Raw genomic sequence first — 18,175 nt, forward strand, 5'->3', positions numbered from 1 at the left:
GCAAGAACTCCAAACCACTAAGCCATCTCTCTGGGCCTAAGTGCTTAATTCTAAGTTAATAAATAACTAAATAATAACTTTTAATACAGAAACAAAATTGGAAAACATTTCCCCAAATGGAATACAGTGCTTGCTATATTTCTTTGCTTATTTTTTGTGTATGGTGTTTTGCCTGCATGTGTGTCAGTACATGACATATGTGTGCGGTGTGTGCAGAGATCAGCAGATCCTCTGGTACCGGAAATTGAACCCAAACCCTGAAGAGTCACAACTGAGCTATCCCTCCAGTCCTTCTTTACTATTTTAAAATGTATTTCTCCTATTCAGTAGCTGATGGTCCTTGTTAAACTTGAAGGGGAATACAGGATTAGGCAAGAACTTGGGCATCTAGTCACTTTTGCTTTCCCTAACTTATAATGAATTTCTTTCTCCTTCCTTCCTTCCTTCCTTCCTTCCTTCCTTCCTTCCTTCCTTCCTTCCTTCCTTCCTCCCTCCCTTCCTACTTCCCTCCTTCCGTCATTTCTTGTACATCCAGGCCAGTTTGCCCTCCCTCCTCTCCTCCACCCCCACCCCCACCCCACCTCTATTCCCATCCCCCAATCCACTCCTCTTCTGTTTCTGTTCCAGAAAGGGCAGGTCTCCCTTGGATATCATCAAAACGGAGCGTATCAACTTTCAATAAGACTAATCATCTCCCCTTGTATTAAGGTTGGGCAAGGTGACCCAGTATGAGGAGTAGGGTCCCAAAAGCCAGTAAAAGAGTCAGGGGCAACCCCTGCTCCCCTGTTAGGAGTCCTACAAGAGGGCCAAGCTACACAACTAACACACACACACACACACACACACACACACACACACACACACACACACACATATATATATATATATATATATATATATATATATATATATTGCACCTAGGTCCCATTCTTTCACATGGAAGATTTTCCATGTTGGCTTTCAAACAATGGAGGTTTAGGAAGATAATTGGAAGAGTCTGTATATGAAAGCCTAAGCAATATGTGTGTATGAAGGATTCCCGAATAAACTTTATGTCCTCTGTGAGAAGGGGAAACTACTTTAAAGGTGGATGAAAATGGAAATAACTGAAGGGTGGAGAATAGCTTTCCCAGTGGGGAACATGGAGCAGTTAAGGGCTCCAAGGTATCATAGGTAGCTCTCCTGGATATTCTGCTGAATAAACTGATCTCCTGTGCACTTAAGGAGAAATGTAAGGAGTTTTCCCTTAAATTGTTGCAGTTTTGCTTCTCTCTTCCTCTTTCTCACTTGACCCACAATTAGGGTTTGGATTTTTCTAAGTCCTGAGGTTTGGGGTTACTTAGCTCAGCTTTCATTTTCCTCTCACTGTGACTATATATGAGTCACTCGTTGCCTGTTACTTCTGATCCTACAGAGGGCAGAAGTCCAGAGGGCGAGAGCTGGGCAGAGGAGAGAACATCAGATTCCCTTGGAAACATCTTGGTTTTTCAGAGTCAGCATCCAGACATTCAACTAGTCTGAGAAAAGTCACTCAGAAGAAAAGCAGAGAGAACTGCAGTGAGTATTTGGGACCTGGCCTGGCAGAGGGAAGCATGTGAAAGGGAAAGTTTCTTGTTTTCTCTTTCTTCACTTTTGGGACTCTGAATTTAATGAATGACTTAGAGAAACTTAGCAGTCTCAAAGTAACAAAACTGTAATAGCAGAATGTGCATACTCACATGGGTGCTACAGGAATAAAATGAAGTTTATCAATTGATAATTAGTAAACATTTCTGGTCATTCCTTACTTAATAGGATATAATTTGCTCTCTCTTTCTGCTACATCACTGACATCTCCAAGAGAAGACAGAACCTTCAGCCTGGATCCCAATTTTAACCAAATGCAGGACAGACTTTGTGAGAGGAGATGTTAATTTAGTTAGAGCTTAGGTATAGTTTGTAACACAGTATTGAACAGCTATTGCTAAATGAGACAAAAGTAAATTTACAGAATAGTATGTGACACTTGAAGTAATGTAGTTCATTCTTCCTTTCTCTCCCCTTCTCCCCTCCCCCACATGTATGCAAGTGTGTGTGTGTGTGTGTGTGTGTGTGTGTGTGTGTGTGTGTGTGTGTGTATGAAAGAGGGAGAAAGAGATACAGTTTGTTTGTTAAAAAAAACTGGATTGTCATGTAAAACAATCTTGTTTCTAATTCAAATAAAAAATCTGCAAAAAAAAAAAAAACTCTTAGGAATGAGATTGACCAATTTCAATCATTCAGCATAAAATTATTCTTTTTTAACCCAGCTTAAAATTTCAATTACTTGTCATGATGTCAAGTAATATTACATGATTGTAATTATCTAAATTTGACATAGTAATCCAGTGCTTTTTGCTAGTGGACTTGAGACATGGTAATATCGGCTCAGCATATGAGGACATTTTCAGCAAAACCTAACAGGGAATCAGTAGAGTTTCTCTGAGTGGTTATATGAGCAGAGTCCTGATATCCATGCATGGCAACTGTTAAATATACTGAAAGAAGGGCAGGCTGGGAATTACAGCTGACATGTAATTCCCTTCATGAGGTTTATTAAAGTAAAGGGGCCTCTGAGTCATGACTCAGGCCCTGGGCTAACAGCTACACATTAGCTGTTTCCTTAAAGAAGCTTTTCAACCTCCCTAGTGTTTTAAGAAGTTAGCACATCTGTGAATTAAAGATCATATTTGATAACAGTGTGAATCTAAATAAAGTCATAGATATCAAGAGCTAAAACCTAGGCTATCATAAATCAAATACAAATTAGTGATGAGATGTGATCCTTCCTAGTGTTATTATTTTTGGTATTAAGGGCAAATTGGATTTCCTTCAACTGAATGCTGTTATTTCGTGCTCAAATAACTTAAGACAAAAACTGTGGCTTATCAAAATTAAACAAAAAAGTTGCTAAGCTGGAGTGGTGGTAAGAAGATGAAATATGGTGACTTCACTGGTGTGTGAGCCTCACTCCCCTCCATTGAGCTCAACAGAAGAACCCATTCATGTCTTCAGCTGAGTCCATTGTTCTTTCCAATGTATTGACATTTAAAGTCTTTTGGATGAAGTAACGGATTTTGAAGAGGTTATAAGGCCAGTCACAGTTCTGAGGAACTTTGGATATCTTATTTATGTTACCATGACAATCTCACTTTAGACATTCTTCATCTACATGATTGAAGTTAAATCCAAGGAGTGGCAGGCCTGATCCTGAACCCAGGGTGTCCATCACGACCAGACCACGTCTTTTTGTTTTAACTTGATGAGAGATATGAGTGAGGAGATAACACTGACAAATTCAGGAGACTTTCAATCTACAGGTAAGTCAGGCACATATAAAGGTTCAGTGGTCTTCATAAAAGTAGACTTTTGTCATGTGTGTTTATTTTTTCCTGGTATCCTTTGTTGTTGTAATGACTTAAGATGTAACACTGCTCTTTGGGACTCATAGTTCATTGTCTTATCTCTAAGTAGAAAAATGTTTATTCATTCACTCATTCTTGGTCATATTTGTTTTTCTGGTCTAGTTTTACTGTGAACAAGTTGTCTCTAAAATTAGTGTGTACATCTTAGTCTGTACTAATTCTACACATATGCTTCCATTTCTGTTGGGAAAACACCTAGGAATAGAATGTGTAAGCCCCAAGACAGTCATGGGCATGTCTTTGTGCATGTGCTGGAGGAGCCCAGCAGAGGACATTGGATCCCCTGGAGCTGGAATTTCAGGAGTTTGTGTCTGGATTTGAGGAACTGAATGCAGGTGCTCCGTAAAGACAGCAAGATCTTTTAATCACTGAGTCATCTTTCCAGCTGCTACTTGGCCCTTTTTCAATGACTAGTGGGGATTGATATTTTAACTCACACGTGGTTATCCAGATATCTTCTTTAGCATGTGTCTTTTCAGTTCTTTTGCTTAAACTTTTCTTGCCAGGTGTTGTTCATTAAATATGGAGATCTCATATATCCTGAATAAAAGTCCTTTGTCAGATGTAGAAAATGCAGCTGTTTTCTCTCAGTCTCTGGATTGTCTCTTCTTTCCTAGCACAGTCTTTTGAAGACCCAAAGTTATTAATTTTTAGGAAATCCCCTGTGTTTTCTGGTAGATCATGTTGTTAAAGAAATCTTTACTTATCCCAAGGTCACAAGGAAGTTTCTCCATGTCCCACTCTATCCTTTGAGGCTTTCTCTTCTCTGATCCATTGTGTTACTTTGTGCCAATGGGTTCAAATTTGATTGAAATAATTTCTCACACATACATATTCCTTTCTTCCAGTACCATTTATGAAAATGATTGTCTATTTTGTGTCTTTATCAAAAACTAATGGCCACACAGATGTGTATCCTTTTTTCTATTCTTTCTGTTTGTCTTTACACCAAAACCATGCTGTGTTGATAGCCCCAGCTTTAATGTCCTTCGGCCAGGCGATGCTTAACCTCTGAGAGAATTCTTTCCCAAAGTTGTTCCATGTGTTTCAGTTTCTTTACATTTTCATAAGTACTTCATAAGTAGTTTTCCAATATCTTCCAAAACAACAAAAACCAAAACCTGCTGAGAATTCTTTGCTGGGAATTACCATAAATCTGTAAATTGGTTTTGGTAGAATTAATAGCTTAGCAGAACTATGCCTTTTAAAGTTTGAAAACATCCTTTCCATCTGCTTATGCCCATGTTTCTCTCAGCAATGTTTTGTCATCCTCAATGGACTGATATTGCATGCCTTTTGATGTGTTTTTCATAAGTGGTTAATACTTTACCGTATCTCATATTTTACTTTACATTGATAGCTGCTAGTACATAGAAACACTATCAGTTTGTATTCATTGGTCTTGACATCATAGTCTATCTTTAACACACTTATCAGTATTGTAGACCTGCTTGGCATTTTATAGGAAATAATATCTTGTGCATTCATCCCACAGAGTCTCAGGAATTTCAAACCAGGAGCAAAAGGAGATTTTACCCTTCTCAAGTCACCAGCCTTCGTTTGATGATTGTAGTCTTCCTTTCGGTGATTGTAGCCTTGGGAGCGTCTTTAGCAGGTGGGTTCCCCCATTGTTATTAGGAAGTCTTTTGTCCTGTGTGTGTCTATCATGCTTAGTCAAGTGTTAGGGGTGATTTCAAGCCACACTGGATCCTGATCTTCCTACAGATGCTTCTTGACTTCATCTCAAGAAGCCCATTATAAACTGGGAAGTCATGGTAAGTTCCAGGCCTTCTATGATGAGGTCAGGAGGTGATGATATCCATTCAAGCTAGTAAATTTACCAAAGAGGCTTCAGTATTTTCAGTAAAAAGTAGTTAACTACAAAAATACACTTCCTTGTGGGATGCCACAAAAGTTATAATTTTATACACAACTAGAAATGATACATAGTTCTGAACAGAGTAATGAGCATTACTTATGTATATATATATATGTATATATATATATATACATATATATATCCATCATTTACAATATCTTTTCATGTATAATATATCATTTGTAATTTTGAGTTACCCAGTGAAGTGGGAACAGTGCTGTTGTCCTTTTTCCTTGTAAGGAACAGATAATAATATTGCAATCTATAGCAGCGTCTTCTGACTCATTTCTCTTTATGGCACCAATAATGTTGCATCTTTGTGAATAAGTTCATTTTCTCGGTTTTATATAGATGACATGTGTCATCCCATTCTTGGCAGAAAGCTTTGCCCAGGCCACCTGCCACTATGTGAGGACCATCGTCCCTCACAAAGTGCTTATGACACCCCCTCAGTGGAATTCCCACTGACTTCCTGCTGGCTCCCTGGTTGGAGCTATGCCCAAAGACTTTCTTACAATCTGATCACAAAAGTGTGGATAATTTGTGTAATCCAACAAAAGGTCCATAATTCAATTTCCTGATTTTCTCGCTGCTTAACTAACTTATTGAACAGTTGTTATCTCAGATTCCCCATCAATAGATAATTTGATTTGACTAGATAATTTTTACTGGCACTTGTTGCACTAAATGTCCCTGGTGCTCTAAAATTGTTCAGCAAAAGTTAAGTAAGGAATACTTGACACAATTCAGTAGAAGAAAAATAAGCGTAGCAAACTCATATATGGGTTGAATGACTGATTTTGTGCTTTAGAATAAGCAGTTTTCTTATTCAATAGATGTTGATACCGGGGCTAAAATGTATACTATGTCTAAGTTCTCTCTGGACACAAAGTAAAAAATATCCCTGTACTTAGGTATATTTGAGAAGGATGGGCACATGACGGTTATGTATCCTCAGGTGAAGTAATTCTCTATAGACATGAGGCTTTATAACAAGGATACAGTCTAACTTAAGAGTCATTAGATGATCTCATGATTACACAAACATCATTGGCTGTATTTACACAAAACTACAGGGGACAGGTGAGTCATCACTGTAGCATCTGATGCAGTTACAAATAAAGTAAATACAGAAGACTACTGTAATATACGAAGTCTGCTATTGACGGGATTGTGTGTGTGTGTGTGTGTGTGTGTGTGTGTGTATTGTAGAAAGAGATGTGTATACATTACACACACGTACATACAATACTTACATACATTGTTATATGTTGCCAATAGTTAAGGAAAGATCATCAATATTAAGGAAGGAAATAAGGAGGCAGAAAGTATCACTATGACTATGATATATTAAACTCAATGCTTTATTAAAAGCAAAGAGCATAGAAAATATTATTGGTCAATTCTACAGGACTGAGAGAAAGGAAGTTCCTAGGTAAGGTCATGCTTTAACAAATATGTCATTGCAATACTAGGCCATACTTGACAACTAGATTTGTTCATAGTGAGGACCTAGCATTGTAGACCATTTATCATTATAAACAAAGGCTCAGACATTATTTGCTGTATTACCTTATGGTATGTGCATGAACTACATGAGCTTTGGTATAAAGGAAGTTATACCTTTATATAATGAAGCATCTCCAGAATGGAGCATCTCCAGAGAGAATAAAGCACCCAACATAATTACAGATCAAATCCTGATATAATATTATTTTATTTTTTGTTAGGTCTAAAGAAAAGTATTGTAAACCTAGCAAAAGAAATTGCACTCCTGCTTTAGGTATATTTCACTTGGTTGTCTTGAGACCTTAAAATTTAACACTATCTTGCCTGTCTTAAATGCCTACAGTAGTCTCTGTATCACCTGCTCACCTCTCAGCCACATAAACTGCCATTGTCTGTCTAGTATGTAAAGATATGTCAGAAAAAATGAAAAACATGTATACTATAATCCTCACTTACAAAATAGAACTGCCCTCAACATGCAGAAGTTCTCTCAGTGATATTTCTCTTAGAAAGATTCCTTCTGGATATTTTCCTGAATTTATAGTGATTTGTTCACTAGTTCAGCACAACAATGGAGGAAATCATGCCTACAACATATTAGTGAAGGTTAATGCCAGGCAAACAAGCTCAGCCATCTAGGAAGAGCCTTGATGAGTAATATCATCAGTGACTCGAGTGGCTTCTATCAAGTGTTTATTTCAACCTACTGAAGTACAACAATTTAATGGAAAAAATAACAGTAAAAATACCATCCCTAAAACTTTCAGATTGAAGAACCAAAACCAGTCTCCAAATTGTATTCATCTGGAGAGGAAAAAATGTTTAAAATTATATTTTCCTATGTCATCAAAAGGAAATTCAACCTTCAGATCCTTCTGTCCTTAACATTCTGTTAAATCATTCTTAGTTGAAAAAAAGAAATTTCAAACCGATCATACACGATGCCTAGATGACTGGATTGGTTACCAACAAAAGTGCTTCCTTTTTTCTGAAAATACAACGACATGGAAAATGAGCCAGAGCTTCTGTGCCTCTTACCAAGCAACGCTCGCAGTATTCAACAGCACAAAAGAACTGGTAAGACAACAGCAGTCATTTTCAGAGGTTATACCTAATCTATGGAAGACACAAGTACAGTAGAAACTATAGAAATGATTGTGCAGTGCAGGGAAGACCACTTTTAAAAAATCATTAAAATAACATTTATTTTTCTGTTATTTACATTGGTGTTTTGTTTGCATGTATGTCTATACGAGGATATCAAATCCCCTAAAACTGGAGTTATGGACAATTGTGAGCTCTGAATGCCCAGGTCCTCTGGGAGAGCAGCTTCTTAACCACGAAGCCATCTCTCCTGAGACCACTTTTTATATGAGCATAAAACATTACAAATAACTTCACCACAAAATATTTTAAACTTTGTCAATATTGATAATTGTATAAAGAATTTTTTAAGTAATGGTTTTGACAATCTAGAATGTAGAACAAGTATGGAGACTAATTTCATGAAGAATAGAATATGTAGATTATCCTTTCTAAACCAACTAAACACAAAAAATAAAAAGTCAGCCCAACAACTGAAATAAGGAAAAAGAAAAAAAAAAGACAAAAAATGCACCATTAATAAATCGAAACCTAAACCTAGCAGCAGTTGCAATAAACAGTCTATTTAACTCATTTAAATGTATTTATTTAAACTTTTGATTTTACTAAAAAAGAAAATCATCAAGATGATTCTCTAAAAGCAACAAAGTGGAGCAAGAGAGACAGCTCAGTGGTTCAGAGCATACGTTGTTCTTACAAATGACCCAGGTATGGTTTCCAACACCTCAGGTGGCTCACAAGTGCCCTTAACTCTGGTCTCAGGGGAACTGATGCCCTCTGGCACCTGCATAAGATCCATAAATGTTGATTCAGGCACAAATACATATACATAAGAAGTAAATAAACAATACTGATTTTTAAAAGAAACAAAGTAAAGTGGCTGCTTACAGAGGCATGTCTGAACACGTGTGCACATACTCACAGGAAAATTAAAGAACGTGATAGTGAGAGATATGAAGAGCAACTACCAGCAATTGGCAAGCCATACCAGACCAATCACATTAGAAAATAAGATGCATCAGAATAAACTATAAGGCAATCTGAAATATGAAATTTGAATGAAATTGTAACCACTCATGCATTTAGCCACTAACCAAAATTCTCCCATAGTCAAAGGAACCAATGCTAGCAAACACACCAGCCCACACGAAACAGATTATCCCTACCTCATAAAAAGTCTTCTAGCTGGAAAGGTTGCTGTGTAATAAACACAGGCGCCAGGTGAAAGCAATGTGATCCCTAAGGTATTTCCCAAACAAATCTGCCCATAATTCTATAAAGAGTACGTTGAATGAATTGAATGACAATCTGAGATAATGGATCATTTGATGTGTGTCCTGTAAATGCTCCTTACTGAAGAACTTCCTGAAGCGATATGCAGACCATTCTCATTATTGGATTGGACTGAGTCGAGAAGAAGGCACAGAGTGGCAGTGGGCAGACGGAACCATATACAACAGTAGGTGAGTTCCAGTTTACATAACAAAGCCTTGGCGTAAGCCCTTCTCCATTACAGACAACGCCATCCTCTGGGAAGCTTTCTTTGTGGGGAAGTCTAACAGACATCAAAGGGGAATGAAGTCATCATTAACACAGTAATTTAATACTTTCAATATCCCAAACACATTGATTCTTAGTCCATGTGTATTTTGACTTGGACAGACATACCAAGAATGAGTATGTTCGAGTCCATTTTGCAGGTGAAACCCCTGACCCCACAGATTTTGAATACACAATACTCTGTAACACAAAATATTTGACAAAAAAAAACCTCACCCTTCCCCCAATATATAGGCTATAGGATTGTGTTATGGTTGAGTGAAAATGAGGGCAGGACCAAAGTATGACTGAGGAAAAGGATTGCAAAAGGTAGATATGAGGGAGAACAGCTGGAGGCATCTGGAAGAGTCCAGATTGAACTTTGCCAACAGAATATATTGGGCCATGAGAGGAGGAGGAATGGTGGAGAGCAAGAAAGGAAGAGAAGAGAGAGAGAGAGGAGAGGGCGGGGAGACAGAGAGCAAGCCTGCCAAGAGCCAAGAGGGCACAGAGCCAAAATAGCTGCATTATATAGGAATCACAAGCTGGGGAAGGTAAGAGAAGCCCAGCCCCTGGGCTGGAGAGGTCTAGGTTAGGGGGTGGGATGAGATGTTCTGGGAGTAGCCTCGGGTCCTGGGACTTGTTCAGGGTTTCTTTAGGACCTGAAAGTGGTCATGTCTCCTTGTATAAAAAAGCGACATTTTAAGTCAGAAAAAGAATGAATTCAGTTTGATTGGTAGCTAATAATTATTGTGATAGTAGGTGATGAATATTTTTCTCTGACACTTCCAATTAGCACTTATTAATTCTATGGCCTTTTCTCTATGTATTTTGTTCTAGGATTAAAATCACTGGTAATGGACAGTACGCATATCTACACAAAAATGGCATTAGCAGCTCAAGCAGCCATTTGTTTCAAAAGTGGATTTGTAGCAAATGAGATGCCTACACACCAAGAAATTAAGGCCTCATAGATGTAAGATATTCTACATTAAATGTAGCTTTAATTCTTCCTGGGAAAAAATTATATTAATATGATCATGCATGAAATTCATGCTTAGAACTGTTCATTCTCGTCTCATTTCAGATTTGATTTCCAAATCTAGGTTTTGTAAATCTGTCCAATTCTTGACAAGCAAGATGACTCTGTTGTAACCTATTTAAAAGTTTCTTGGCCTGGGGACAGCTCAGTGGTAGAGCGTATACTTGCTTACTATTTGCAAGGCCCTGAATCTTACCTCAGGTTAGACATATAAACATTCCAAATCTTATTATCAAATGAAAAATTTCATAATTAATATATTAAGTGTGAATGAAAATTGTCAACATATTTAATATATTCAAAGAATATATTAATTCCTTAAATTGATTTGAATTTGAATTGAAATTAATCTCATGTATAATTACCTCCCAAGAGCTCTAACTTGTCTGGATTTTAGAGGGTTTTCTCCTAACTTTTATGATCAATACTAGCAGTTAGCTATCTTTTACTTATGCAATATTTGCACTATTTTTTAATACAACACAAGTATGTAGTATAATTGACGCACAAGAATTTTACAGAAAACAAAATCCTTGCACTGTGGTCTTTCCGTGAGAGGCTTGCCAGCCTGTAAGTAAATGAATTGTCTGAATTAGCACCTCTCTCTACCTGTGACTGCCCAGGGTCTGTCACCTGATGGGCACTGGGAGTGGTAAGGCTCTAGCACTTAAGGGCGTGTTCTGAACTTTGCTGTTCAAACCTCTCCTAAGACTGAGGGAGATTCAGTGTTAAACATCAGCCTCTTCAGAGGATAGCCGTTCCATGCTCACTGAGGTTAACACTGTTTCCGTACAGCACACAAGCCTTTCTTAAAGTTACTGTGAAGCTGGTGACATGCGTCCTATGGCTGAAATTTAAATGGTCATGGGATGAAACCCAGAATGAGGCAAGAGCTTGGTACCTTTGTCTGCCATTGCTGACCACCTTAGCCTCTGTCTGTCTACTCTCTTCACCCTCATTCTTCCTTCCTTTCTTTTTCTTTCTATGCTTCCAATATCCCCACTGCTATAAGTGTTCCTTTGATTATTTCAGTCCCAAAATGAATAGAGGAGATTACTCTTCACAGTTAAGTACATCAAGTCAGTAAGAGACTAAAAAATGCAATGTCCTTTCTAGCCAGAACCCACCATGGCACATGGAATAGAACTCGGGAATTTGTTCCTTGCATCTTTATGCAATCTAGTTATATTGAATAATTACTCCACCATTCTCCTGTATCAGGAATAAACTAATAGGCTACAAATGGTAGTGGTGGAATCTTAGAACTAAACTTATAAATAATTCAGAAAATCAGAGACTCAATAAGTGTGTGGCTTTAGTGTTTTTACCAAATACTACAAGATGTACAAAAACAAATTTGTCAGGCATAAGAAGTGGTTAGTGGCAGAGCATAATGAAATAGCCAATGAAATTATCACAGGAAAAATATTTTCAGGTGGATAAGTAAAGAAAAAAAGAATGAACAAAAGGAAGAAAGAAAGAAAGAAGGAAGGAAGGAAGGAAGGAAGGAAGGAAAGAAAGAAAGAAAGAGAGAGAAAGAGAGAAAGATAGAAAGAAAGAAAGAAAGAAAGAAAGAAAGAAAGAAAGAAAGATTGATTGATTCTTAGGCAGACAAGGCAGTTTAGGTCTATAATTCAATACTGGGGAGGCGAAGGCAGGAGGATCTCAGGTTCACAGTCAATCTGTGCTATATAAAAATAACCTGGGCAGCGAGGCAAAACAAGAAAAAAGGACAAATACATTTCTACGCAGAAAATTCTCACCAGAAACAAAAGGCTCTTGTGAGGTTTGCACAATTTAAAAGTTGTGAGTTACGATGGCCTAGAAACATTGGAATGATGGAGTTTTTAAAACTAAGAGTTCAGGATGGGAGCAGACACTATGGACAAAGTGACCACCATGATCACTTAGAGAATTATAATTCAGGCTGAGTGGGTCAGCTTTGCTAGGAAATTACTAACTAACTAGATGGGTTTGTGACTCCTTCAAATGTGACCCCTCAGCTTTAATGATTGTTCTTGTGCTTTTCTGAATTTTCTCTGAATTTTGGTAAAACAAGGAATTTTATATAAACTTTTGTTGTTGTTGTTGTTGTTGTTGTTGTTGTTATATAGAGGAAAATACAATGAGGGTAGTACCAGCCATGATGGCAGGGAGAACAGAGAGAAGCTGATGGTTTGGGGGAATCTTAGACATAAATTTAATCAACACAGGATGAGACAGACAAGGACAAATTGGCAATATAATCAAATCCCGAGTTTGTGTCTCAGTTTACCAAATGTATTCCAGCACTGTCAGCCGACACAGAAAGGAGGGGGTACTGAGACAAGCTGAGCTTCACAGGGGGGTGCATATTCCTGGCAGAAATTCAGCCAGAAGCAAGAGGTGCAGCCATGGGAATAAGAAAGCGGTCTGGGATGAACACCGGAGACAGACATCAGGAGAGCTGCAGGGATGTGAAGAGAAAGCCTAGAGGATGAGAGGAGAGAGGTGGGGGCAGGGACAACAAGCAAGCAGCCATCACACTTATTTCCATGGTGCAAAAAGGAAGGAAGGAAAGAAGGAAGGAAGGAAGGAAGGAAGGGAGGGAGGGAGGGGGAGGGAGGGAGGGAGGGAGGAGGGAGGGAGGGAGGGAGGAAGGAAGGAAGGAAGGAAGGAAGGAAGGAAGGAAAACCTTCCTCCTTTGTTTTCTTTTATTCTTTGTTCATGTCTCTAGCTTTTTAGGAGGGGTGAGGTGGGGTGGGAGTGCTTCTTTAGGTCTTCTCTTTTCTAAGCTAAATTGTGCCTAGACTTGAATGAGTAAACAATACTATGGCTTCAGATAGAAGATTCTGTCACCACACATCTGCAGAAGTGGTAACTAACAGTGCTGCACAGTTTAGGAGATTGCTCTAACACACTATTGGATCTGCGATAATCCTCGGGCTGAGTAATGTCTGAACACAGTAAGAAAATGTTTAAATGGCTCTTTTTTTCCTTTGTGTTATAGTTTGTAATTCATATGACCATTCTGTTAGTGTTTTTGATGGTGATGTGTTCATATCAAGAACCCCTCTGTACAACTCATGGTTTTCACAGCACCTTACGCTTTTTTACACTTGTTGACACAGACTTTAAAATGTTGACTCATTCTTGTTAACTAATACTAAAATAAAAACTTAAAGAATAAATTGAGATTTTTGCTCATTTTTTTAAAAAAAAATAAAATCACTAATATCCCCACATAGCTATTGAAGGAAGTAGTGGGAAATTTTACCTGTAAATACTTACCGATAAGAATCTGGAAACGTGCATCTAAGGGTTGGAATAATGTTCTTGTTCACTGTAAAGATTTGTCACTTGTATTGGTTTAATAAAATGCTGATTGGCCAGTAGCCAGACAGGAAGTATAGGAGGGGCTGCCAGACAAGAAGAATTCTGGGAAGAGGAAAGGCAGAGAAGCAGTTTCCAGCCACATGCAGAGGAAGCAAGATGAGAATGCCTTACAACTGAGAAAAGGTACCAAGCCACATGACTAAACATAAGTAAGAATTATGGGTGTTAAGATATACACCTGGCTGACCTTGACCCCTAACGATGGGCGGAGCACGCACAGAAAACTGTGCTATGTCATCACCACATCACCTGCCACTCATTACGGCCTTGTGAGGACTCTGCGCATGCGTGAAACCTTAGTGCACATTCTCAGTCTTCCCTTTAAAAGGTCCAACCTCCACCCCTCCCTCTCTTCTTGGGTTGGCTGACAATCCAGCCCCATTCTCCCAGTCTAACAATTAAGTTGTATGAGTTTGTTAGGAATAAGCCTGAGCAATTGGCCAGTTTATAATTAATGTAAGTGTGTGTGTGTGTGTGTGTGTTTGTGTGTGTGTGTGTGTGTGTGTGTGTGTGTGTGTTTGTGTGTGTGTGTGTGTGTGTGTGAACCATGCGTGTGCAGGAGCCCACAGAATGTAAGTGCTAAAGTTAATCCCTAAGCCCCATTTACCCAAAGGCGGATAATTCCTGGAATGCTGAGGACTGTGGTTCTCGTGAGATAACAAGTCATATGCTTTTACCTCAATAAACAAGGTTGATTGTCCCAACTGCCCGGGTTGTTGAGATCACATGCAGGTGGGAGATATGTAGGCAGGAAGTATGTCATGGTGTATATTTACTCCAGATTAGAGGAAGGCGGGTAGTACCACAGGTTTGTAGAGTTTGTTTTTATGAGCACCTGACTGGACTAAATTCAGGCCCACGTCTCTGAGAATCCTGGGTATGGAGCTGGCCAGAGTTCAGTTTCCTGGCAAGTACTAAATAAAGCTTGCTTTAAATGGACAATTACCGTGACAATGTTAAAGCTTAACATCTGGAATTCCCTAGAGAGAGCAGACCCTTCACCCAAATTTTGAAGCTGGCCCTGCCTGGGCTCCTACAGTCATCCAGGAGGCATGCCCCTTAGATTCCAAGGATCTAGGACATACCTTTCAAAAGGGAAACAGCAAGCCAGCATGGTTTTCTTTTTCACGAATGCCCCCTTCTGGAAAGTCATAGGAACTTATCAGCATTTTCTGTAACATCTGGTTTCTGGTTCTGTGGGATTCCAACCTGGGGACACAAGGGTGATAAGAACCAAATATTTCCCTGTCCAGGGCAAAGTGAGACATCACATGGCCCTCTGGTTATTTCTGGTTAATTGGGAGTCCGGCCAGGGTCACCAGTTTCTTTCCTAACTTGCCTTAAGATACTGGCAATGCCCTGGTGGAGACTTGGGACTGAGAATAAACTTGGCAGGGACAGCACCTGGGCATCCAGTGGCTGGGTGTCAATGCCGAGGCTGTACAACAGAATGAGGACCTATAAGGAATTCACAACACCGGGAGCCAAGCGAAGGGTTTGGAGAGGCCCAGCGCAGGATGTCAGGCATTCTGGGAGCTGAGAATATTCAGACCTCTGGTGGGTCCCCAAGTGTCTGGATTGTGCGGGGCTGCTACTCAGGGAAAAGAGGGGCCTTCTATTTGTTAAGCAAAGTTCTTTGGTCAAACTAGTGAATCTCTGGATGATTTCAATCGTTGATGTCATTGTCTTGTGTTTGCTGCTGTCCTATTTGCACTGTGTCTTGTGTTATGTCTTACCTGTTTTTCATGTGCTCTGAGAAAAGAGAAAGTTGCATCTGTTTTATGTGTGTGGCTGTGGCTGTGCTTTCTGTTATGTCCATAAACTTTGTATTGCGAACATGGAGCTAAGGAAGAAATGGGTCAGGCTCGGTTTAATTATGAATTACAGCATGTTTTGTTTCTGACTGTTCTCCTTTAAATGTGTGAGTTTCCACCACCCCCATGGCTTTTTTGACAGCTGGGGCTCAGAATTTATCTCTGAGCCTTCTGGTCTCTGGGTTTAGTTCACAGTAGTTGTAAACTGGCTTTTGGATATGGATAATATTAAAGTTATTTTATGCTGTTCTACTTAATTGAAAATCTGTAGGTGGAGTTTTCTTGTCCCAGATCCTAAATAACCACACAGATACTTATTGTGAGCTATAAATGCTGTGTTGAAGGCTTAGGCTTGTTACTAGCCACCTCTTACAACTTAAATTAACCCATATTTCTTATCTATGCTTTGCCACATGGAAGTACCTTTCTTCAGCACAGCATATTCTTGTCCTGCTTCCTTTATATCCGGCTGGTGGCTACTTGTGACTCCACCCTTCTTCTTCCCAGCATCCTCTCTGTCTGGCTCTCCCACCTAACTTCTTCCTTCCTAGCTATTGGCCAGCTAGATCTTTATTAAACCAATGAGAGTAATACATGTCCACAGTGTACAAAAGGAGTATTCCACAGTAGAAATCTGGCTTTGGAATTGGGTTCTTTCCTTTTCAGACCCAGGCATGCTCTAAAAGTCCGTCTGGGGTCAGAGGATCCACCTGCTGCTGGGACAGGGAAAAGAGAACAAAGTAGAATAACTACAAAAGATTATTGGTTTCATTTAATTGCCTGAGACTTTTATTGAGATACAAACCTTATCTCAAGATTTGTAAGTTTATTGAGTATGGTTAAAAGTCTGTAATATGTGTAAAAAAAAAAGTTAACTCAGTAACATGGGATCGATAGTTTAAAAAAAAAAAAAAAACTATGCTTAGGTAATCTTAAAAGAGCCATGTGGCATGATGCCATTTTGGGACATAAGTAACATATGACTTTGCCACCATCTTTAGGCAGCCACATGGCTGGCAGCCATCTTTGCTAGGGTTAAAGAAGATAAATGGCATGTGATTTCCCCACCATCGTGATTAAAGATGATCACATGATGTGGGCCAACAAGGAGGTAACAATGGTTTCCAACATATTTTAGATTATGATGGATTTTTGTATGATAATTCCCATCTTGAAAACAAGGTTTATTAAAGGTAGGATTTAAAAACAACGCTTGTTTAACAAGTCATTCAAAGCAAGCCTCCAAGCAGTCACATACAAGAATGCACCTCATGCTGACAGCCAAACTTTATAATGTAAGAGTCATCCGGGTGGTGCTGGTTTTAGAGATATGCAGTCATCCTGGAGAGAAGCTGAGACTTGGCACTTTATGGCAGGGCTGGAATTCCTAAGAGATCCCAGCTGCAATGAGACCCCAGCAGTTTTGGAGATACAGGTGCCGTTGAAGGGACCAGCTCCCCATTTCGGCAGCCATGGAAGCCTAACACGTGCTTGCCTGACCTTGCCTTGGTCACTAGGAGGTCAGATGCCTGCCTCGTGGCAAGGAACCAATCAGAAGTTAGCTGGTGGTGCTATGCTTTATGGCTCTGGGTGTGCTTTACCGACAAGTGCACAGCAATGACTCGCAAAGCATAGCAACCATCCTGGGAGGGCCTATGGGCCATAACCACCAGTTGACCAATCAACACAGAGCAAGCCTGGAGGCACACCAATCGTGAGCCTGTGAGTACCCCTAGACACTCTCCTTATGCTGCCCTACAAGATCTCTATGCCATGGCTTCACCGCGTCTTTTCTAGCCATCCTCCATGGTGGATGGATGAAAGGCCAGAGCTAACATTGGGTTAGCTTGTTAAACAACTTCAATAAAGCCTCGTGCTGTTTGCATCAAGCTTTTGCCTCTGCTCCGTGATTAGGGTCATCGAGGTCCTGGGCCGAGATCCTGGGGGCCTGAGCCCCTGGGGGCCTTTCACTGTGTGATAACCACCCCAGTTCCAATGGAAAAAAAAATCTATCTGGGGCCTAGAACACGGGCTGTGTATGCTGTTGAGGGTGGGACCAAAGAGGTGACCTGAACCCCTTGAGAAAGCAGAGGATTATGAATGAAACCCAGATACTGAACACAATTGTTTGCACTGTTGCAGGTAAGTTTCACCTTGTGCAGATTATAGTTGTGCCCTGAATCACCCCTCTTGAAAAAAAGAAAAAGTTCTTTACTTTTTTTTATATTGCAGGAGCACACAGTTGAGAGATTATAAACTTGTTGTCTGTGAGATATTTCAGGATAACAATGGGGGGGGGGAAATCTGAAACATTTACTTATTCACCATGTACATGCCAGATGTCTACACAATGATGAGCAGTACTGATGATAATGGGTTCTGTCGTGTTAAAAATACCATAATTATACACATAAGATACAAAGTCTACAGGAAACTTAAAAACATGTTTCAAATCCACATAATTTATTCT

General features: G+C 39.5%; 1 protein-coding gene across 1 annotated transcript; it reads left to right on the forward strand.

Moving 5' to 3' along the window:
- Positions 1-1,418: 1,418 nt before the first annotated feature.
- Positions 1,419-13,091, forward strand: LOC103160461 (C-type lectin domain family 2 member A). Its single transcript, XM_027429819.2, has 6 exons — positions 1,419-1,557; positions 3,176-3,338; positions 4,939-5,058; positions 7,739-7,908; positions 9,295-9,398; positions 10,315-13,091. Exons 2-6 carry the CDS (start codon positions 3,281-3,283, stop codon positions 10,412-10,414), a joined length of 552 nt encoding a protein of 183 aa, XP_027285620.1. The 5' UTR covers positions 1,419-1,557; positions 3,176-3,280; the 3' UTR covers positions 10,415-13,091.
- The last annotated feature ends 5,084 nt before the right edge of the window (positions 13,092-18,175 follow it).

The sequence above is a fragment of the Cricetulus griseus genome, chromosome 8, assembly GCF_003668045.3.
Source record: "Cricetulus griseus strain 17A/GY chromosome 8, alternate assembly CriGri-PICRH-1.0, whole genome shotgun sequence".
Taxonomy (NCBI): domain Eukaryota; kingdom Metazoa; phylum Chordata; class Mammalia; order Rodentia; family Cricetidae; genus Cricetulus; species Cricetulus griseus.